Source organism: Oncorhynchus mykiss, chromosome 15, assembly GCF_013265735.2.
Source record: "Oncorhynchus mykiss isolate Arlee chromosome 15, USDA_OmykA_1.1, whole genome shotgun sequence".
Lineage (NCBI taxonomy): Eukaryota > Metazoa > Chordata > Actinopteri > Salmoniformes > Salmonidae > Oncorhynchus > Oncorhynchus mykiss.
Genome location: NC_048579.1, coordinates 21,640,386 through 21,662,181, shown reverse-complemented (window position 1 = coordinate 21,662,181; position 21,796 = coordinate 21,640,386). Strand labels below are relative to the sequence as shown.

General features: G+C 45.6%; 2 protein-coding genes across 2 annotated transcripts in view; one reads left to right on the top strand and one right to left on the bottom strand.

Annotated features, from left to right (window-relative positions):
- The window catches only part of scospondin (subcommissural organ spondin), a 62,946-nt gene that overhangs the window by 18,183 nt on the left and 22,967 nt on the right, over positions 1-21,796 (top strand). The window contains exons 23-56 of the mRNA XM_036945611.1: positions 1,726-1,867; positions 2,026-2,196; positions 2,421-2,663; positions 2,995-3,150; positions 3,428-3,586; positions 3,825-3,989; positions 4,938-5,129; positions 5,491-5,610; positions 5,817-5,946; positions 6,139-6,264; positions 6,568-6,893; positions 7,046-7,216; positions 7,447-7,699; positions 7,805-7,851; positions 7,994-8,164; positions 9,706-9,840; positions 10,436-10,572; positions 10,710-10,804; positions 10,961-11,010; positions 11,180-11,350; positions 11,919-12,089; positions 14,179-14,258; positions 14,447-14,616; positions 14,830-14,876; positions 15,006-15,206; positions 15,489-15,659; positions 15,914-16,111; positions 16,431-16,530; positions 16,629-16,849; positions 17,080-17,238; positions 18,359-18,525; positions 19,719-19,858; positions 21,377-21,597; positions 21,702-21,737. Coding sequence (XP_036801506.1) covers positions 1,726-1,867; positions 2,026-2,196; positions 2,421-2,663; positions 2,995-3,150; positions 3,428-3,586; positions 3,825-3,989; positions 4,938-5,129; positions 5,491-5,610; positions 5,817-5,946; positions 6,139-6,264; positions 6,568-6,893; positions 7,046-7,216; positions 7,447-7,699; positions 7,805-7,851; positions 7,994-8,164; positions 9,706-9,840; positions 10,436-10,572; positions 10,710-10,804; positions 10,961-11,010; positions 11,180-11,350; positions 11,919-12,089; positions 14,179-14,258; positions 14,447-14,616; positions 14,830-14,876; positions 15,006-15,206; positions 15,489-15,659; positions 15,914-16,111; positions 16,431-16,530; positions 16,629-16,849; positions 17,080-17,238; positions 18,359-18,525; positions 19,719-19,858; positions 21,377-21,597; positions 21,702-21,737 — 5,242 coding nt within the window. The remainder of the gene's footprint in view (positions 1-1,725; positions 1,868-2,025; positions 2,197-2,420; positions 2,664-2,994; positions 3,151-3,427; positions 3,587-3,824; positions 3,990-4,937; positions 5,130-5,490; positions 5,611-5,816; positions 5,947-6,138; positions 6,265-6,567; positions 6,894-7,045; positions 7,217-7,446; positions 7,700-7,804; positions 7,852-7,993; positions 8,165-9,705; positions 9,841-10,435; positions 10,573-10,709; positions 10,805-10,960; positions 11,011-11,179; positions 11,351-11,918; positions 12,090-14,178; positions 14,259-14,446; positions 14,617-14,829; positions 14,877-15,005; positions 15,207-15,488; positions 15,660-15,913; positions 16,112-16,430; positions 16,531-16,628; positions 16,850-17,079; positions 17,239-18,358; positions 18,526-19,718; positions 19,859-21,376; positions 21,598-21,701; positions 21,738-21,796) is intronic.
- Positions 12,216-14,045, bottom strand: LOC110489799 (tripartite motif-containing protein 35-like). The gene has a single exon (XM_021562718.2). The coding sequence runs from the start codon at positions 13,762-13,764 to the stop codon at positions 12,352-12,354; it is 1,413 nt and encodes a 470-aa protein (XP_021418393.2). The 5' UTR covers positions 13,765-14,045; the 3' UTR covers positions 12,216-12,351.

Below are 21,796 nucleotides of genomic sequence, written 5' to 3'. Positions count from 1 at the left end.
GGAGAGCATTTGTGAACAGCAGTTTTCAGTTCTTTCCACAGATTCTCGATTGGATTCAGGTCTGGACTTTGACTTGGCCATTCTAACATCTGGATATGTTTATTTTTGAACCATTCCATTGTAGATTTTGCTTTATGTTTTGGATCATTGTCTTGTTGGAAGACAAATCTCCGTCCCAGTCTCAGGTCTTTTGCAGACTCCATCAGGTTTTCTTCCAGAATGGTCCTGTATTTGGCTCCATCCATCTTCCCATCAATTTTAACCATCTTCCCTGTCTCTGCTGAAGAAAAGCAGGCCCAAACCATGATGCTGCCACCACCATGTTTGACAGTGGGGATGGTGTGTTCAGCTGTGTTGCTTTTACGCCAAACATAACGTTTTGCATTGTTGCCAAAAAGTTCAATTTTGGTTTCATCTGACCAGAGCACCTTCTTCCACATGTTTGGTGTGTCTCCCAGGTGGCTTGTGGCAAACTTTAAACGACACTTTTTATGGATATCTTTAAGAAATGGCTTTCTTCTTGCCACTCTTCCATAAAGGCCAGATTTGTGCAATATACGACTGATTGTTGTCCTATTGACAGAGTCTCCCACCTCAGCTGTAGATCTCTGCAGTTCATCCAGAGTGATCATGGGCCTCTTGGCTGCATCTCTGATCAGTCTTCTCCTTGTATGAGCTGAAAGTTTAGAGGGACGGCCAGGTCTTGGTAGATTTGCAGTGGTCTGATACTCCTTCCATTTCAATATTATCGCTTGCACAGTGCTCCTTGGGATGTTTAAAGCTTGGGAAATCTTTTTGTATCCAAATCCGGCTTTAAACTTCTTCACAACAGTATCTCGGACCTGCCTGGTGTGTTCCTTGTTCTTCATGATGCTCTCTGCGCTTTTAACGGACCTCTGAGACTATCACAGTGCAGGTGCATTTATACGGAGACTTGATTACACACAGGTGGATTGTATTTATCATCATTAGTCATTTAGGTCAACATTGGATCATTCAGAGATCCTCACTGAACTTCTGGAGAGAGTTTGCTGCACTGAAAGTAAAGGGGCTGAATAATTTTGCACGCCCAATTTTTCAGTTTTTGATTTGTTAAAAAAGTTTGAAATATCCAATAAATGTCATTCCACTTCATGATTGTGTCCCACTTGTTGTTGATTTTTCACAAAAAAATACAGTTTTATATCTTTATGTTTGAAGCCTGAAATGTGGCAAAAGGTCGCAAAGTTCAAGGGGGCCGAATTCTTTCGCAAGGCACTGTAAGGTTAGGTTTTTGGGTTAAGGTTATGGTTACGGTTAGGGTTAGGGTAAGGGTAATAGTACGGGTTTAGGGCTAGGGTTAGGTTTGGGGTTAGAGTTAAGGTTAGGTTTTTGGGTTAGGGTTAAGGTTAAGGTTATGGTTACGGTTACGGTTAGGGTAAGGGTAAGAGTACGGGTTTAGGGCTAGGGTTATGGGTTAGGGAAAATAAGATTTTGAATGGGACTGAATTGTGTGTCCCCACAAATTTAGCTGTACAATACTGTGTGTGTGTTTGATGAAAATAACATATTTTTATTTATTTGCCTTTATTTAACCAGTTAAGTCATTGAGAACACATTCTCTTTTACAATAATGACCTGAAAGTCAGGAGAGAACTCCAAGGTGAAGCTTGTATAATTTACTTGAACCAATTGGTTTAAAAGCAAAACCTTTTGCCCAACACCTTCTCCTTGTCTGTGTACAAGGTGTTTGAGGTGCGGATGGTGGGCAGGACCCCGGTGACGCGTTGGCTTGGGAGGCTGGTCCGAGCTCGCTACCTCCGCATCATCCCAGTAGAGTTCCGACACACTTTCTATCTCCGTGCAGAGATCCTAGGCTGCAAAGGGGGTAAGAGCTCTGAGATCAGTCGGTGCTTTAAAACTTGCCTGTTGAGCTCAAACTAGATGCTCTGTCCATTATAGAGTACATCGCACTTATCACACGTGAGTATTATTTTCTCCATCGCCATCTGTCAGTCTAACGTAAGAATTCACCCTATATGACAGAGGAATTGGTGACCCCTAGCAGCGCCACGACTCCCCGTGGTGGTGGTGTGGTGACAGTGAAGCGCTGCTACCCTGGCCAGTTTGCCTGCCACAGTGGGGAGTGTGTTCCTGTGTCTGCGCTGTGTGACGGCCAACTGGACTGCGAAGACCACTCTGACGAGATCAACTGTGGTGAGTAGGGGGTCATCCATGTGTTTTGAATACGGAACCATGCAATATACACGTGTTACTGATTTTCCAATGTAAACATTGCAATGTAAACATTGCAACATTGGCACTCATATCTGTACTGTTGCAATCTTTCAACTGATTACACCACCACTTCAATTTCTCAAGTATATCTGGAACTGATATGAAGTCAAATGCATGAATGAACCACTCTCTCGACACTTCAGGCACAGTGCCCACCAGGGGTCAACCCGGGGTACACACCAAGGAGCCCCAGGATGGCCGCCCTGGCATTGCCACCACGGGTACCCCGGGTCTCAGTCCTGACAGCTCTGGGGGAACAGGGTACCCAGGGGTTCATGGGTTCACCACCCCCAGGCCAGGTCAGTGGACATCCAGGTCCACAGGGTACCCAGGGATTGGGACCAGCACCCTCCACCCCGGAATACCTGGACTGCAGTCTACAACAGGTGAGATTCTTAAAGAACACTGTTACGAGTGGCCTGTCTTTTATCTTGTTATCAAAGAGTGTGTGTGTGTTTGTGTGTTTGTGTGTGTGTGTGTGTGTGTGTGTGTGTGTGTGTGTGTGTGTGTACACTACATGTAATGGGGTCCTTGACATGTTCTCTGACATGGATGATCTGCTATTTGAACCAGCGTTCTCAGTTGACCCATAAAAGCCCAGGTATTTATGAGTCCGGAGCACAGGTTCTTCAGTCCTGATAAAGGAGATATCACTGTACGACGCTAACTAGCCATCTAGCTACATGTTAAGGTGCTCGTTGGTTTGTTAATCTCCAGCTCTCTGGGTTACCACGACCGCCCATGACGGAGGCCTACCCAGAGTCCTGTGTGTGGAGGGCCAGTTCTCCTGCAGGCTGTTTGGCTGTGTGGATGCTGCGGTGGTGTGTGATGGTCACCAGGACTGTCTGGATGGCTCTGACGAAGACCATTGTGGTACAGTACATGTCACCAGAGTCTGGTTCAATTTCTCCCCCTTCTCCTCTCCTCCTCTTCCTCCTTCTCCTCCTCCTCCTCATCATTATCACCATCATCATCACCATCATCATCTTCTTCATAATCATCACTGACAGATTACATGAGTTGACCTGAAAATGCCACAGTATTAACTATTACCATTACCTTGCCTATAGTGACAGACATACTGTAGGTGGGTGTTGTATCACCTATTGCTTGCTGTAATAGTCCCGCTCATATTCCTGCTCTTCCTCAGGTACTACACCAAGGCCAATAGTAATGACACGGCGCCCCCTAGTGCCCAGCCCATGCTCCCCCAAGCAGTTCTCCTGTGGCAGCGGGGAGTGTGTGCACCTTGACAAGAAGTGTGACCTGCACAGGGACTGTGCTGACGGATCAGACGAGCGAGACTGTGGTACGGCAAGCCAGGAGGGTCAAAACTGGGGGGCTGATTTACATTTCAGTATGATTTACAGTAGATTGCATTGCATACACTACCATGTAAAGTACGTGGAGTCCTTACAAAAAATCTGCTGCATTGCATCCATAAAGGACAAGGTAATATTATCTGTCCTTGTCCAGGATCATTGTCCAGTAATGTTCATTAAGGAATCATTAAACATGATTATTGATGGTGTCTGTCTGTTCCCTAGTAAACTGTATCATGTCAGCATGGACGGGCTGGAGCCAGTGCAGTGTGACATGTGGCCTGGGTTCCCTGTTCCGCCAGAGGGAGGTCCTGAGAGAGGCGCTAGCCGGGGGAACGTGTGGGGGCGCCCAGTTTGACAGCCGAGCATGCTTCCCTAAGGCGTGTCTCGGTGAGGGGGCACCCCGAGATCTGACCCTCTTTTGACTGTTTTCGTCTGTGCCTCCCCTTATTTTAACTGTTTTCGTCTGCGCCTTCCTCAATTTTGACTGTTTTCATCTGTGCCCTCCTCTATTATGACTGTTTTCATCTGTGCCTTCCTCTATTATAACTGTTTTCATCTGTGCCTTCCTCTATTTTGACTGTTTTCATCTGTGCCTTCCTCTATTATAACTGTTTTCATCTGTGCCTTCCTCTATTATGACTGTTTTCATCTGTGCCTTCCTCTATTATAACTGTTTTCGGCTATGCCTTCCTCTATTATGACTGTTTTCATCTGTGCCTTCCTCTATTATAACTGTTTTCGTCTGTGCCTTCCTCTATTATAACTGTTTTCGGCTATGCCTTCCTCTATTATAACTGTTTTCATCTGTGCCTTCCTCTATTATAACTGTTTTCATCTGTGCCTTCCTCTATTATAACTGTTTTCGTCTGCGCCTTCCTCAATTTTGACAGTTTTCGTCTGTGCCTTCCCTTATTTTAACTGTTTCGTCTGTGCCTTCCTCAATTTTGACAGTTTTCGTCTGTGCCTTCCCTTATTTTAACTGTTTTCGTCTGTGCCTTCCTCAATTTTGACAGTTTTCGTCTGTGCCCTCCCTTATTTTAACTTTTCGTCTGTGCCTTCCTCAATTTTGACAGTTTTCGTCTGTGCCTTCCCTTATTTTGACTGTTTTCGTCTGTGCCTTCCTCTATTTCGACTGCCTCTTCTCAAGATCTGTGTCAGTTGTTGTTTTCTTTTTCTCTCTTCTTGTCTCCCTACTCATTATTTCCCAGTCTCTCGTTGCACTCTCATTTGGTTTACACTAATGTGCTCTACCAAGCCCTACTCATTCAAAGTTCCTCTGCTTCCTCCTTCTCTCCCACCTCCCCCATCCCTGCATCTCTCGTCTCTCTCTCGCAGTGGACGGTCAGTGGTCAGAGTGGACGGGCTGGTCCCTGTGTGACACGCAGTGCGGGGGAGGGCTGAGGGGGAGGAACCGGACCTGTTCCAATCCTCCCCCTAAGAACAGGGGGCGTGACTGTGAGGGGATGAGACTGCAGACCCAGAGCTGTAACAGCCAGCCCTGTGGCCCCAACACAGACACACAGACAGGTGAGCTGCAAATAAATAGGTTATGTTTTCGACTGTCCCCATAGGAGAACCCTTTTTGGTTCCAGATAGAACTCTTTTGGGTCCCATGTACTGTAGAACACTCTGTGGGAAATGGGTTCGACCTGGAACCAAAAGGGTTCTCCTATGGGGACAGCCAAATAACCCTTACTGGTTCTAGATAGCACCTTTTTTTCTAAGCGTGTACACGTGATCATGTTGTCTTATGGTTTGATCATGTTGCCTTGGACTATGGTATGTTTATAACATGCTATTAAAAAAATATTAATTCTGTGGCACACACAACTTTAAACTGTTACTGGTAATAGTCAAGCTCTAATAATGTAAATTGCTTGCTGTCTAGGCTGTACTAAAGGCATGGTGGTGGTAAGAGAGGCTGACTGCCAGTCTGGTAGAGTGGAGCCATGTCCCCCCACCTGTTCACACCTACACTACCCCAACTGCACCTCCCAATGCGTCACAGGTATTAAGTGGTGTATATGAAGTGTGTGTGTGTGTGTGTGTGTGTGTGTGTGTGTGTGTGTGTGTGTGTGTGTGTGTGTGTGTGTGTGTGTGTGTGTGTGTGTGTGTGTGTGTACACTGCATGTAATGGGGTCCTTGAAGCACGAGTGCGCACGCATTCCTGTGTGTATCTGTCTGTAGTTAACTCTCTTCTGTCTCGCTACCCAGGTTGTCGTTGTCCGGCTGGTTTGTTTCTACAGGATGGCCGCTGTGTGAACGCCAGTCAGTGTGGGTGCCACTGGGAGGGACTGCCACTGCAGCCTGGACAAGTGATCAGCAAGGACAACTGCAGCACATGGTGAGAGGCACACACACACACACACACACACACACACACACACACACACACACACACACACACACACACACACACCAAGCCTGCCTACATCCCACATCATTCCTTTACAATAATTGTGTTTTGTCATATTGTCATTTCATGCCATGTCATGTTGCTACATGTTCTCCCTCTTCTTCTCTCCCTCTCTACCAGTGTGTGTGAAGATGGACGTGTCTCATGTGACAACTCCAGCTGTGTGGCCAGCTGTGATTGGTCAGCCTGGTCCTCCTGGACATCATGTGACAGCTCCTGTGGGGTTGGACTAGAGCAGCGCTATAGGTAGGTTCACCTCACCAGCATCCCACCAACAGTGACACATATAAACCATTGTGTGGCTCATCATGTGTCTCTGGCTTTCTGTCCCCTGTCCCCTGTCCTCTGTCATCTGTTCCCTGTCCTCTATCCCCTTTCATCTGTCCCCTGTCCCCTATCCCCATCCCCCATTCTCTGTCCCCATCCCCTGTCCCTTATCCTCTATCCTCTGTCCCCTGTCCCCTGTCCTCTATGCTCTATAATATTTTCCCTATCCTCTGTCACCTGTCTTCTGTCCTCTATCCACCGTCTCCCTGTCCCCTCCCCCAGGTCCCCTGTGAGCCCAGCAGGAGTGGCGAGAGTTGAGCCCTGTCCTGGGGACTCCTCAGAGGCTCGTCAGTGCTTCACCCCCTGTCCCCCTGGTAAGGATGAGGCGGTGTGGGGGAAGTGGACGGCCTGGTCAGAGTGCAGCAAGACCTGTTTCCACCACGTGGACGAGGTGGGGCTGAGAAGGAGGTTCCGCACCTGTAACATACCCACCAACACACACAGCTATACACGCACCAACACACCCAGCTACACCCGCACCAACACACACACCAACTGTGAGGGGGACGCAGAGGATCAGGAGCCCTGTAACACCGTGCACTGCCCAGGTACATCCTCTATACACACACCTTATGTTCTGTCCTTCATCCACCATGTTGCTTTCACCCATTCTGTAGTCGCAGATCTGTGTAGATGAAAGGAAGGATGGAACTTTACACTATTGAGATACACCCCCCTGCTGTCTCTCCCTCCTCCCCAGTGAATGGCGGCTGGTCAGAGTGGTCCCCATGGTCCCTGTGCTCGTCAGAGTGTGACTCGGGGGCTCAGACCAGAGATCGCTTCTGCAGTTCTCCTCCTCCACAGCACGGGGGCAGCACCTGCCCAGGGCCTCACATCCAGACCCGAGACTGCAACTCCCACCCCTGTTCAGGTAACGAACTGGAATCATACACACATTCTGGAATCATACACACATTCTGGAATTCATCATAACAAGGCTTTTACTACTAGTGCACCTAGTTCTACCTGGTCAGGTAAACAGTAACATGTATTCACGCCAAGTTTACTACATATTATCTGTGGGATTTAAAGTGGTCAAATCATTTGACAGATTAAATCGCATCGCATTGGTGTGTGTCCCACTATCTGTGTGGCATATAGGAGTGTGTCCAGAGGGCATGGCCTACATGAGCAAGGAGCAGTGCCAGGCTCACGGTGGTGCGTGCCCACGGGTGTGTATGGACATGACAACACAGGTGGAGTGTGCCACGGAGTGTTACGACGGATGCTACTGTGCCCTGGGACTCTACCTACTCAACAGCACTTGTGTGCCCCTCACCCAGTGCCCATGCTACCACCATGGAGAGATGTACCCAGGAGGAGCTAGTGTGAAACTGGACGACTGCAACAACTGGTACTCCCATCGAAGAATAGAAACATCATGTTATTGAAAAGGAAAGAAAAAATGAAAAAGTATAGTATAGGACTCTGTCTATGCATCCTTTCCTTTTGTCCTTAGCACCTGCCATAATGGAGAGATGGTGTGTGGAACAGCACCCTGCGCTGGTGAGTGTGGTCCAATGCAGCCTGATCAAATATGCAAATATGTTCACTCAGTGTTCCTCAGTGCGGCCCTGGACGGCAGCAACCCAAACAATCAAGAGAGACTGTCAACCTGTCTCTCTCTCTCTGTGTCTCTCTTTCTCAGTGGACTGTGGCTGGAGCAGCTGGACCCAGTGGAGCGCCTGCAGCAGGACGTGTGACGTGGGCGTGAGGAGGAGGTACCGCTCGGGGACCAATCCACCGGCTGCGTTCGGGGGGCGTGTCTGCAGGGGCGACAGGGTGGGGATGGACACTTGCAGTCTGGAGCCCTGTCAGGGTAGGGGAGGTGACAGACAGACACCATCATTCCTACAATAGGCTGGTTCATTTCATTGGCTTCTACAGGTGGTCTCTTATTACAATATAAATCCCACATTGGTTATGAGTAGGACATGACAAACAGTAGATCTATATCCCACATGGGTTATGAGTAGGACATGACAAACAGTAGATCTATATCCCACATGGGTTATGAGTAGGAATAACACACAGTAGCTCTATATCCCACATGGGTTATGAGTAGGAATAACACACAGTAGATCTAAATCCAACATGGGTTATGAGTAGGAATGACAAACAGTAGATCTATATCCCACATGGGCTATGAGTAGCAATAACACACAGTAGATCTAAATCCCACATTGGTTATGAGTAGGACATGACAAACAGTAGATCTATATCCCACATGGGTTATGAGTAGGAATAACACACAGTAGATCTATATCCCACATGGGTTATGAGTAGGAATGACAAACAGTAGATCTATATCCCACATGGGCTATGAGTAGGAATAACACACAGTAGATCTAAATCCAACATGGGTTATGAGTAGGAATAACACACAGTAGATCTAAATCCCACATGGGTTATGAGTAGGAATAACACACAGTAGATCTATATCCCACATGGGTTATGAGTAGGAATAACACACAGTAGATCTAAATCCAACATGGGTTATGAGTAGGAATAACACACAGTAGATCTAAATCCCACATGGGCTATGAGTAGGAATAACACACAGTAGATCTAAATCCAACATGGGTTATGAGTAGGAATAACACACAGTAGATCTATATCCCACATGGGTTATGAGTAGGAATGACAAACAGTAGATCTAAATCCCACATGGGCTATGAGTAGGAATGACAAACAGTAGATCTATATCCCACATGGGCTATGAGTAGGAATGACGCAGTAGATCTATATCCCACATGGGCTATGAGTAGGAATGACAAACAGTAGATCTATATCCCACATGGGCTATGGGTAGGAATGACACAGTAGATCTATATCCCACATGGGCTATGAGTAGGAATGACGCAGTAGATCTATATCCCACATGGGCTATGAGTAGGAATGACGCAGTAGATCTATATCCCACATGGGCTATGAGTAGGAATGACGCAGTAGATCTATATCCCACATGGGCTATGAGTAGGAATGACAAACAGTAGATCTATATCCCACATGGGCTATGAGTAGGAATGATAAACAGTAGATCTAAATCCCACATGGGCTATGAGTAGGAATGATAAACAGTAGATCTATATCCCACATGGGCTATGAGTAGGAATGACAAACAGTAGATCTATATCCCACATGGGCTATGAGTAGGAATGACAAACAGTAGATCTATATCCCACATGGGCTATGACAGTGATGGTGCAACAGAAGGAATTCAGAGAGATAATGTGAACATTGCATATTTGGCCACCGGTCCAGATACCTATACTTTTTCTGGAAATGTCTCACCCACAATGTCTACATCAATGTGTGTGTGTGTGTGTGTGTGTGTGTGCGTGCGTGCGCCTATGCCAGGTGTGAAGGAGCCATGGAGTGTATGGTCAGAGTGTTCGGTGACGTGTGGAGGGGGGTACAGGAACAGGACACGGGGGCCCCAGAGAACCCATGGTACTGCCCAGCAGTTCTCTGCCTGTAACCTGCAGCCCTGTGGTGAGTACAGAGAGAGAGGGAGGGAGGTAGCAGGCTCTGATCTCCCACTCTGACTTACAGTATGACCATGTCTTGTGACCTTTGAGGATGTTATATTTTGATATTCATGTATTACTTTCTCGCTGACACCGAGTACAGTATCTCTCTCTGAAGCAGACCAGGCCACCTTATCACGATCATAGATAGGCATACCAAAAAGACCTACAGACACACTAACAAGCTCCAGAAGCAACTATATACTGGAACGATGCTGTATAAATCTACGCAGCTATGCAGTTTTCGTTTACACTTGATCTGTGGCAACAGGTAGCCTAGTGGTTAGAGCGTTGAAACGAAAGGTTGCTGGTTCGAATACCCGAGCCGACATGATGAAAAATCTGTCGACGTGCCCTTGACGAAGGCACTTAACCCTATCGCACCTGGGACGCCGGACTACTATGGCTGACTCTGCAAAACATCCCATTTCACTGTGACAATACACAATTTTTTTTTGCTGAGCTTCTTTCTTGATGTTCCTATGAGTTTTGGCTTCACCTCAAATTGCATGGATTGATTGATTGATTGATGCGTTGTCGTCTCATCCGCCCTGTGTTAGGTGATGGGACGGGCTGTCCTGGGGGACAGGTGTGGACGGTGTGTGTGAAGGGGCCGGTTACCTGCTCTGACATCAGTATGGATTATGAGAGGAATTGTACACCGGGCTGTCAGTGTCCACACGGCACTGTCCTGCAGGTCTGTCTGTCTATGCTCACACACACACACACTGGACTTGAACATGGATCTTCTGCGTGCCACAAAACGGTGTTAACCCACTGAGCTAAAGCCTGGGCAATAGCTCAAGGAGCAAACTTACTGTTCTGTTTCCTTAGGATGGCAAGTGTGTGTGGGTGTCTCAGTGTCGCTGTGATGTGGATGGGGAGCAGTATGAACCTGGTGATGTCGTACCCAGGGACTGCAACAACTGGTATTGGTGCTACACAGTAGTATACAGTAGTATACAGTAGTATACAATAGTATAGCATCACATAGTATGTACGTGATATTATTTAATTTAATTAAACCTGAATAGAGCTCTCGGAAACAAATAGTCCTCTGAGTGTTTCTCTCCTCTCCCTCACAGCACATGTGATTCTGGGAGGCTGGCAAACTGCACTCAACTCAACTGTAATGGTGAGTGGGGCATTGGCTTACTAAAAAGTAGAGAGAAGTAGGAGAAAACCACAAGGGGGAAATTGGTTTTGATACAGAATAGTTATTTCTCGCAATTTGCTTTATATTTGGTTATTGTTGCGGTCCATAGCTTGAACCAAAACCTAACAATAACCACCCCCTCTCACAGTGGACGGCCAGTGGTCTTCCTGGACCCCCTGGGGTCAGTGTTCAGTGAGGTGTGGACCAGGTCTCCAGTCCCGCTATAGGTTCTGTTCTAGTCCCCAGCAGTCTGGGAGTGGTCTGCCCTGTATCGGGCCCGACCACCAAGACCAGCTGTGTATGACTGCTCCCTGTGATCGTGAGTAATGCCCTGATGGAGGGATCTTTATTTGGATAGTCCGGATGTTTCATCTGTAAATGCTTTACAGATGGTCATACAATCAACAAACCATCTGTTGATAAGCAACTGCTTGCTAAGGTTACAGTTAGGGTTAGTTTTAGGATAAGGGTTAGGGTTAAGTTTAGGGTTAGGATAAGGGTTAGGGTTAAGTTTAGGGTTAGGATAAGGGTTAGGGTTAAGTTTAGGGTTAGGATAAGGGTTAGGGTTAAGTTTAGGGTTAGGATAAAGGTTAAAGGTTTAGAGCTAGGGTTAGTAGATAGTAAGTTGAAATGTTACTGATAGTCTTTACAGATGGACTATCTACAGATAGACTGTCCAAATAAAGTGTTACCCTGAATTAATTAAACATAATGTATCATTTGAGGTGCTGGATTTGACATTTTTTTATGGATTACTATCTATGAGAATTCAGCACACAACCATTTTTGCAGTAGAATAATAATTTGATTGAGCATTAGTCCTGTACAGTACTCACCCCTTTTTTTACAACTTTGGTTTAGCCTGTGTTGTGTCATGGTCTTTACAGGTAATGGTGGCTGGGGGGAGTGGAGCAACTGGACAGACTGCACCAAGTCATGTGGTGGGGGTGTTCAGAGCAGACACCGGGATTGTGATAGCCCCAGTCCAGAGGGAGAGGGGGACTACTGTGAGGGGCTTGGCACAGAAGTAATCTCCTGCAACACTGACCACTGTCCAGGTACGCAATCAGAATGTGTGTGTGTGTGTGTGTGTGTGTGTGTGTGTGTGTGTGTGGGCATGCTTGCTAATTTCCCCCAAAAATGGTAAAATTAGTAAAAACAGATGTTTTTATTAAACGTGATCTTTATGACAGAATTTTATAATTAGATGAAATAAATACATTATTTTTGACAAAATGACATTACCCAAAAGGCACTCTATATCGTGGAATGACACATCATTTTACTGTTCCACTGTTACAGATAGAGGTGGTATCAGCTCTAACTATGCTGTTCCACTACAACAGAGACTTTCTCTGGTAAAATCCTCAGATGCTTACTACAAAAGCAGGGAAAGAGTCTCTTGGTGAAAGTGTGTGTAAACGTGTGCAGGTGGGTGTTAGTAACAGGGTCAGAGAATGACAGCTTTCCTTTTTCCCAGTCCAGCTGCACTCTGATCCTCTGTGGTCTCAGTCTATTTGAGAGAGGGACGCTTTGATCCGATGAGGAGCGAGCTTTAAATACTCCTTTGTTGTTATCTAAACGCCAGTGTCCTCTCGTTGAGGCAGTGGCCCCCTTCCACTCTGTGACCACACCAACAGACCATAAAATACTGTCCCCAACCTCAACGTCCCAGCTGTGTGTCCCTGAGTTAAAGCCGTCAGAACCCAGAACCGATCGGTACTTATCAAATCTCTCTGGGTTGTCAGGTAGCTGCGGTGTCTCCGTACTATGTCTCAAACTAATCAGGTTGTTAGACAGGATGAGATGGGGGTGAACAGTGTTGGGGTCGAGAATAACAGGAGTGAACTGAACAATCTCCTGCATCTTCTCCCAGACTCTGAACTGCAGGTTTCCCAGGTGTTTGGCCACGTCTATCAGAGCTCCTGAAACCCTCTCTGGGTCTGTTGGTGTGCACTCCAGGGCTCTTTCCTTTATAGCCTGGTAACTCCGTATAAACACGACGTCTTCCCCTCTCAGCTCCACCTCTACGTCTCTGATTGTGTCTGAAAGGGATGATATTTCTCTGCTCATCTCTTCAATTTTCCTCTTCATCAGCCAACTCTTCCTCTCCTCTTCCTCCTTCAGTGCAGCAATCCTGACTACCCGTTCATCTCTTAAGAACAAGTGAAGTGCTTTAAATTCCTCCATAATCTGTTTTTCTGTGTGCTGGGCCTGGCTTCTGATGTGCTGTTCTGTTTTATCGCAAGTTAGTTTCACTGCGTCAAAGACCTTCAGCTTCTCCTGTAAGACCTTCAGCACAGACTTGAGTTCCTTCTTGTAGTCCCCTGCAGCCTCGTCCACAGGACAGAACTTATGGTTTGCGTGTTTTCTAGAAGTCTGACACACCACACATGCAGGCTGTTTATCCTCTAGACAGAAGAGCTTGAGTTTCTCACCGTGCAGACTGCAGACCACCTCAGACCCCGCTGAAGCTCCACCCTCCTCTCTCTGACGTCTCTCCTGTAAGAAGGCTTCACACAGGTTTCTCAGAGCCAGGTTACAGTGAGCTGCTCCTGAGCTGAATCTTTTCCTGCATACGGGACATTCATTCACTTCTCTTTGTCTCCAATATTCCTGTAGGCATTCATGACAGTAGCTGTGGCTACATGACAGGATAACAGGATCCTTGAAGATATCACAGCACACAGGACAGCAGAGATCCTCCTCTGGGAGAGATGATTTAGCAGCCATTTACTCTCACACTCCTCTGGAATAGCCTTTGACCAGATATGTTTACTTTCACTTTCTTAGAATGAAGAGTGAAGTCAACAGTGTTACTTAGAAAGTCTCCCCTACCATACACTCTTCTGTTATCCTCTTCAGACTTTCCATTTATAACACGTATATTATTCAACAACACTGAAAGTTTATTTTCCACACCAAATGAGGGATCCAGGGAGAATTGCTGCTGTTGTTCTGGATTTCCTCATTCAGGACAGTTTCGTTTCTGGATTCGTCTTTGGTTGTTCTGTGGTGGTTGGCAATCCAGCTAATGTACAGTACCGCCATCTAGTGGACTGGAATGTGGAGAAAAAGAGAAAGAGACTGTGTTTCTGTATGTGTGTGTGTGTATGTTTATATGACTGACACTGTGTCTGTTTTCAGTTGCGCCTTGCTCTCAAGTTCCTGGCACAGTGTTCAGTAGCTGTGGCCCCTCGTGTCCTCGCTCCTGTGATGACCTGTCTGTGAGTGTCACAAATTGTTTCTATATACATTATCTAAACACACAGCTTCTGGCTCTGTCAGTAAGACGTGTAGGTATTTGGCTGACTCCTTTGTCAACTTTGCAAGAGGATGATTATGATGATGGTGATGGGGGTGGTGATGCTAATGATGGCACATATTCCTGTATACCCCCTGCCACACTGTGCAGCACTGTGACTGGCTCTGTGAGGCGGGGTGTTACTGCACGGAGGGCAAGGTGCTGTCTTCCGACGGGAGGTCCTGTGTGGAGAGAGAGGAGTGCCCCTGTCTGGACCTCAACACCGGCTTGAGGTTGTACCCTGGAGAGAGCACCACTGCCCCCGACGGCTGCAACAACTGGTGAGAGAGAGAGAGGAGAGGAGGGGGAAAGATGGGGAGGAGGGGAGAGAGAAGAGAGGTGGAGAAGCTTAGTCACGTTGTCTTTTGACGTGTGCATATTAAAACTTCAATGGTGCGACACAGATTGAGCTGGGCTTAAAGTAGTGGTGGTGTGGGTGCGTGCCTGCTGGCTTGAGTTTGTGCATGTTGTTATTGATATCATTTGTGTTTCAGTACCTGCGAAGGAGGGAGGCTCAACTGCACCAGTGACCCATGTCCAGGTAAGTAATATGTGCAGTCTGAATACCCAATTTCCAATCACATTCAATACAGTATATCAACAAAAGCATATGGACTCACATGTATGTCTGATCCATCCTGATTCTCCCCCCCTCTCCCCTGGTGCACAGTGTCAGGTGGGTGGTGTGAGTGGTCTGGCTGGATCTCCTGCTCTAAGACGTGTGGGGCAGAGTGGGTGTCCAGATATCGCAGCTGTGGCTGTCCAGAGCCCAAGGCGGGAGGAGCCCCCTGCCAGGGGGAACAGGAAGTACACGGTGGGGTGGGGGCACAGATCCAGAGACAACCCTGCCCTGTGGTCACCTTCTGCCCAGGTAACAACATAGTAATCACTTTAAAGGGTTTGTGACTTACAGGTAGACAGCATTATAGTATGAGGTTAGTGTAATTACATGGATTCTGCCTTCTTTACCTCCTCCTGTCTCACCTTTCCTTTCTGTTCCTCTCCCTCTCTCACCCCACTTGTCGATTCGGGCCTCTCCCCCTCTTTTGTCTTTAATTTCCACCCCCTCTCTTTCCATCTTTCCCCCTCTCTCTCCCACTCTCTCCTTGTCTCTCTTTCACTCTTTCCCCCTCTCCCTCTCTCTCTCCATCAGTCCATGGTTCGTGGAGCCTGTGGTCGGGCTGGTCAGAGTGTGATGGCTGTGAGGGGGTGTCTGTGAGGACCAGGGAGTGTAACAGTCCTCCTGCCAGGTTCGGGGGTCTGCCCTGCCACGGGGAGAGCCGGCAGAGCCGCGGCTGCCAAGACAACGTCACCATCTGCTCAGGTTAGCTGATGATATCATGGGTGACATTTTGCCTGTGCCAAAGTGCGGACATGTTACAAAAATGTCATTTCAAGTACTTGTCATGACACATGATTCAAAATGACTTGGGGATATTATGATTGGATGGAATTTCACGCATATCTTGCAGTAGTAAGTAATATGGTTACTTTAGTTCTTTAGGTTGTTAGTCTCTGTTTACTACCAGTTGTTGAGTTGTGACCTCGTATTTTTCCCATGATGCTCCTCTCTCTCAGAATGTGGCGGCGTGCAGGTGGACTGGCCATGTGGGAAGCCCTGTCCACGCTCCTGCTCTGATCTCCATGGCGACACAGAGTGTCTGGACACGGCGGAGTGCAGTATGACCTGTGGTTGCCCGGGTGATCTCGTGCTACAGGATGGCCAGTGTGTGGAAAAGGAGGAATGTCGCTGTAAATACCACAACAGCTCTACTGGTGAGACCAGTGGAGAACGCTTACCTAGACAACATGCTTTTAACACAACTTAATTGGCAATTACTGTCCTACTGCTGCTGTTGTTTGTCTCAACTCCTAACACTATGCTAAGCTGCAGCAAGGTCAGCAAATATATATATATATATATATATATATATATATATATATACACTGCTCAAAAAAATAAAGGGAACACTTAAACAACACAATGTAACTCCAAGTCAATCACACTCCTCTGTCTCTCTCTGTCTGTCTGTCTGTCTGTCTGTCTGTCTCTCTCTCTCTCTCTCTCTCTCTCTCTCTTTCGCTCTCCATCCAGGTGGGCTAGACTCTAGTAACACCTCGTGGGCATGGCCTGGTAGGTCAGATTGGCAGTTCGCAAATCCAGGAGAGACCATCATCGCTGATTGTAAAAACTGGTACAGTACACAACATCATGTTTCCCCACCGGTAGCATAGCACATATTATCAATACTGTTTTTGTAATGCAGTCTTCTTTCTCTTCCCTATACCACAGCACCTGTGAGGCGGGTGTTCTCCACTGCCAATCAGTCCCTGGTTGCCATGTCGATGGCGGCTGGAGCCAATGGGGAGGCTGGTCAGAGTGCTCGGCCCCCTGCGGGGGTGGAGTCAAGCTCCGCATGCGTCAGTGTGATAACCCCGCCCCTCAGAGCGGTGGGAGGGGCTGTGCAGGCATGTCTGAACAGCAGAGAGAGTGCAACAACCACACCTGTACAGGTACATGCTCGGGCAGACTTGGTGGAAACATAACATGACATATCATCGTAGACTTCACCCACACAATGTTGAATGCTGATGATGTATGCACATCCTTTGAACAGATTGCATTACATACAACCCCCCAAGACATATTTCTGGACATACAGTAATGTACTTGATACTACCTTACTGCCTCCAAAACACCATGGTACCTGATGTCCCATCTCTGGTGTTGTGCCCCCATCCAGACTCTGGCCTCTGGCCGACCTGGTCCCCCTGGTCCTCCTGGTCTGTGTGCTCAGTGAGCTGTGGAGGAGGGGAACAGTCTCGTACCCGTCTCTGCAGCTTCCCGCCCTGCTCTGGCATGAGGAGGCAGAGCAAGACGTGTAACACCCAGGTCTGTCTCGGTGAGTACATGTAGATGTTACATGTGTTCCTGTGTTGTACAGTTGGTAAGAGCGTGGTCGTGTGGTGCTAGTAACGCCAGGGTTGTGGGTTCGATTCCCGAAAAATAGCAGACCGTGAGATCAAGTACAGTTCAAATTCCCTTGCTGCAGCTACCACTGACACACAGTGTAAGAATCCGTATCCCTTCAGAGTCCATGTACCTGTAGTAGATAGCTAGGTGTTTTATGCAATAAGGTGCGCAGGAGCGCAGCCAATCAGATAGCACTGTGCCATTTAGACACACCCCTGATGACTACCCACTGTAGGGCTGCAGGGCCTTGCATGGTGTCAAGGTGTTTTGGGACCTACATTTTGTTTGCATTATACTTCCTGCTTGCGTACATTAATCCACTACCCAGAGCCAATGAAAGTCAATGGCTGTGCCTGAAATGGCCCCCTGATCCCTGGGCCCATAGGACTCTGGTCAAAAATAGTGCTCTATATACGGAATAGGATGCCATTCTAGATGCACTCAATCACTATATGACCAGCGCGAGGTGCCAGAATGAAGGTTAGTAGTCACACCAGGAAATGCAGTGTTGAAGTGAAGTGCATCTTTAAGTGAAAGAGCTCAGCGGCGGGGGATTAGTCTTCTTTTTTCACTCTGGCTTCCCCTTTCGTCTCCTCATTGAGGTTATTTTTGGTTCGCTGTGTCGTTAGTATGAGTGATAGTCCTCTGAGAATGCAGCCTCTCGTTCCAGCTCGGACTGAGGTAAGAGTCAGTGTTGAATGGGAAAAGATTTACTGCCGGACCAATAGAACAATTCTCTCCACATTTACAGTAGTAGTGGTGGAAATAGTAGTGGTATTACTAATAGTAGCAAATATGGCCAAGGTGGAAGTAGTAGTGATATTACTAATAGTAGTAACTATAGCCAAGGTGGAAGTAGAGCTACTAGACAGAAGTAGTTGTTGTAGTACAAGTAGTATCAGTAGTAATAATTCATTCTGTATTTTAGAAATATCCTTTTTCTACTTTAATATGCAAGTATTTGACAGTGAAACTCACACTCTATGCACACAATTTGATAATTGCTCTCCTGTCTGCCCATCTCACCCAAACCCCTGCCTTGGTATCAGAGGTGGGTTGCCCTCCGGGTCGTCTGTACAGGGAGTGTGAGCGGGGCGAGGGATGCCCCTTCAGTTGTGCCCAGGTCAGCGGGCGAGAGGGCTGCTACTCTGAGGGCTGCGAGGAGGGGTGCCACTGCCCCCTGCAGACCTTCCAGCACAACAGAGCCTGTGTACAGGTCAGTTACAGTGGTTAATTAATGTGTATTTCAGATTAATGAAAGGTTACTTCTTCAGAATTTCAGATGAATAAACGGTTATTTCAAGCGTATTCCGAATGAATGAAAACTTTACGTTAGTGTATTTTAGATAAGTAAAAGGTTATAACAAGTCTATTCCACATTAATAAACAGTTACTACTTATGTATTCCACACGAATAAACAGTTACTTCATGTGTATTCCACATGAATTAACAGTTAATTCATATTTATTCCACATGAATAAACAGTTACTTCATATGTATTCCACATGAATAAACAGTTACTTCTTATGTATTCCACATGAATAAACAGTTACTTTATGTGTATTCCACATGAATTAACAGTTAATTCATATTTATTCCACATGAATAAACAGTTACTTCATATGTATTCCACATGAATAAACAGTTACTTCTTATGTATTCCACATGAATAAACAGTTACTTCTTATGTATTCCACATGAATAAACAGTTACTTCTTATGTATTCCACATGAATAAACAGTTACTTCATATGTATTCCACATGAATAAACAGTTACTTCTTATGTATTCCACATGAATAAACAGTTACTTTATGTGTATTCCACATGAATTAACAGTTAATTCATATTTATTCCACATGAATAAACAGTTACTTCATATGTATTCCACATGAATAAACAGTTACTTCTTATGTATTCCACATGAATTAACAGTTACTTCATATGTATTCCACATGAATAAACAGTTACTTCTTATGTATTCCACATGAATTAACAGTTAATTCATATTTATTCCACATGAATAAACAGTTACTTCATATGTATTCCACATGAATAAACAGTTACTTCTTATGTATTCCACATGAATAAACAGTTACTTCTTATGTATTCCACATGAATAAACAGTTACTTCTTATGTATTCCACATGAATAAACAGTTACTTCATATGTATTCCACATGAATAAACAGTTACTTCTTATGTATTCCACATGAATAAACAGTTACTTTATGTGTATTCCACATGAATTAACAGTTAATTCATATTTATTCCACATGAATAAACAGTTACTTCATATGTATTCCACATGAATAAACAGTTACTTCTTATGTATTCCACATGAATAAACAGTTACTTAATGTGTATTGAATAAGGGAGCTAGTAAACCAAGCACTGTGTTTCATGTTTAGGAGTGCCCCTGCCTGGTGGACAAGGAGCTCTTGACCTCAATACAGAATGTGTCTGTGACCCCATTGTTGGCCCACCATAACCTAACCCAGGGGGATGAGTTCCAGTCTGGGGAAACGTTCATACAAGACTGCAGTGTCTGGTGGGTGAGAGAGATACACCACATCACACAAATAAGCACATATGTTCTCTAAAAGCTGTTTATTGAATTTAGAGTGCACTCTTACTCCCACATGAGGTGCTATAAATGTGCAGTTTACAATACAGCTTGAATCATTGTGGCACACAATGGGGCTGAGAGGTATACTGTGTAGCATAGAATGTAAATCTGTTATCATCAGTGGTATCAACCTCCAATGGGATTGAGAGGTATACTGTGTAACATAGAATGTAAATCTGTTGTCATCAGTGATATCAACCTCCAATGGGATTGAGAGGTATACTGTGTAACATAGAATGTAAATCTGTTATAAACTGTGGTATCAACCTCCAATGGGATTGAGAGGTATACTGTGTAACATAGAATGTAAATCTGTTATAAACTGTGGTATCAACCTCCAATGGGATTGAGAGGTATACTGTGTAACATAGAATGTAAATCTGTTATAAACTGTGGTATCAACCTCCTGTGGTACACAATCTGTACTCTTATTTCTCCTTACTTGACTAAGACCAGGACGAGGTGGAAATGTTGTCACATCTACTCACTAATCAAGCACACGTCTGTGAGCGGTTATCCTTTCTGTATATACTGTATGTATATACAATATACAGTGCCTTCGGAAAGTATTCACACCCCTTGTCTTATTCAACATTTTGTTGTGTTACAGCCTGAATTCAAAATTGATTCAATTTATGTTTTTCTCACCCATCTACACACAATACTCCATAATGACAAAGTTAAAACATGTTTTTAGAATATTTGCAAATTTATTGAAAATTAAATACATAAATATCTCATTTACATAAGTATTCACACCCCTGAGTCAATACATTTTAGAATCAACTTTTGGCAGCGATTACAGCTGAGAGTCTTTCTGGGTAAGGCTCTAATAGCTTTCCACACCTGGATTGTACAATATTTGCACTTCTTTTTAAAATTCTTCAAGCTCTTTCAAGTTGGTTGTTTATCCTTGCTAGGTAACCATTTTCTAGTCTTGCCATAGATTGTTTTAAGTCAAAACTGTAACTAGACCACTCAGGAACATTCAATGTCATCTTTGTGGTTGAAACTGAGTTTGAAATTCACTGCTCAACTGAGGGACCTTACAATTACCTGTATGTGTGGGTACAGAGATGAGGTAGTCATTCAAAAATCATGTTAGACACTATTATTGCACACAGAGTGAGTCCATGCAAGTTATTGTGTAACTTGTTGATCACATTTTTACTCTTGAACTTATTTAGGCTTGCCGTGAAAGGGTTGAATACTTATTGACATTTCATTTTTTCATTCATTTGTAAAAGATTCTAAAAACATAGTTCTACTTTGACATTATGGGGACATTATGTGTTGGCCAGTGACACACAATCTCAATTTAATCCAGTTTAAATTCAGACTAACACAACAAAATGTGGAAAAGGTCAAGGGGTATATATATATATATAGTTGAACTATTCACAGCCTAAGTTATTTTCTGACCCTCCTGTCTGCCTGTAGCGGGTGTCAACATGGTTTGTGGAACTGTTCCTTGGAACCGTGTCCCGTAGACGGGGGTCTGTCCCCCTGGGGCCCTTGGAGCCCCTGCTCCCTGTCCTGTGGGGGCCTGGGCCTGAAAACCCGCAACCGAGCCTGCAGCCACCCGGCACCGGCCTACGGGGGAAGAGACTGCCTGGGGCCCCAGCAAGAGAGCACCTACTGCCAGGCTACGGACTGCCCAGGTACTGAACTGTACTCTCCAGGAATGTAATAGCATCAGGTACGCAATATACTAAAATAATACTAAAATATGACGTTACCTATTATGTTTTGTAATCCTTTACAGTGATCATCGGCCCCACAGAAGAGCCCTCTCTACCAGGTAACACTCCACACACCACAGGGCTTCCTTACCCTAGAGACCTCTTTTTTTTTTCTTTT

What these genes read in the sequence shown, in the direction of transcription:
- LOC110489799 (XM_021562718.2), bottom strand. Translation starts at nt 13,764, where the DNA reads ATGGCTGCTAAATCATCTCTCCCAGAGGAGGATCTCTGCTGTCCTGTG.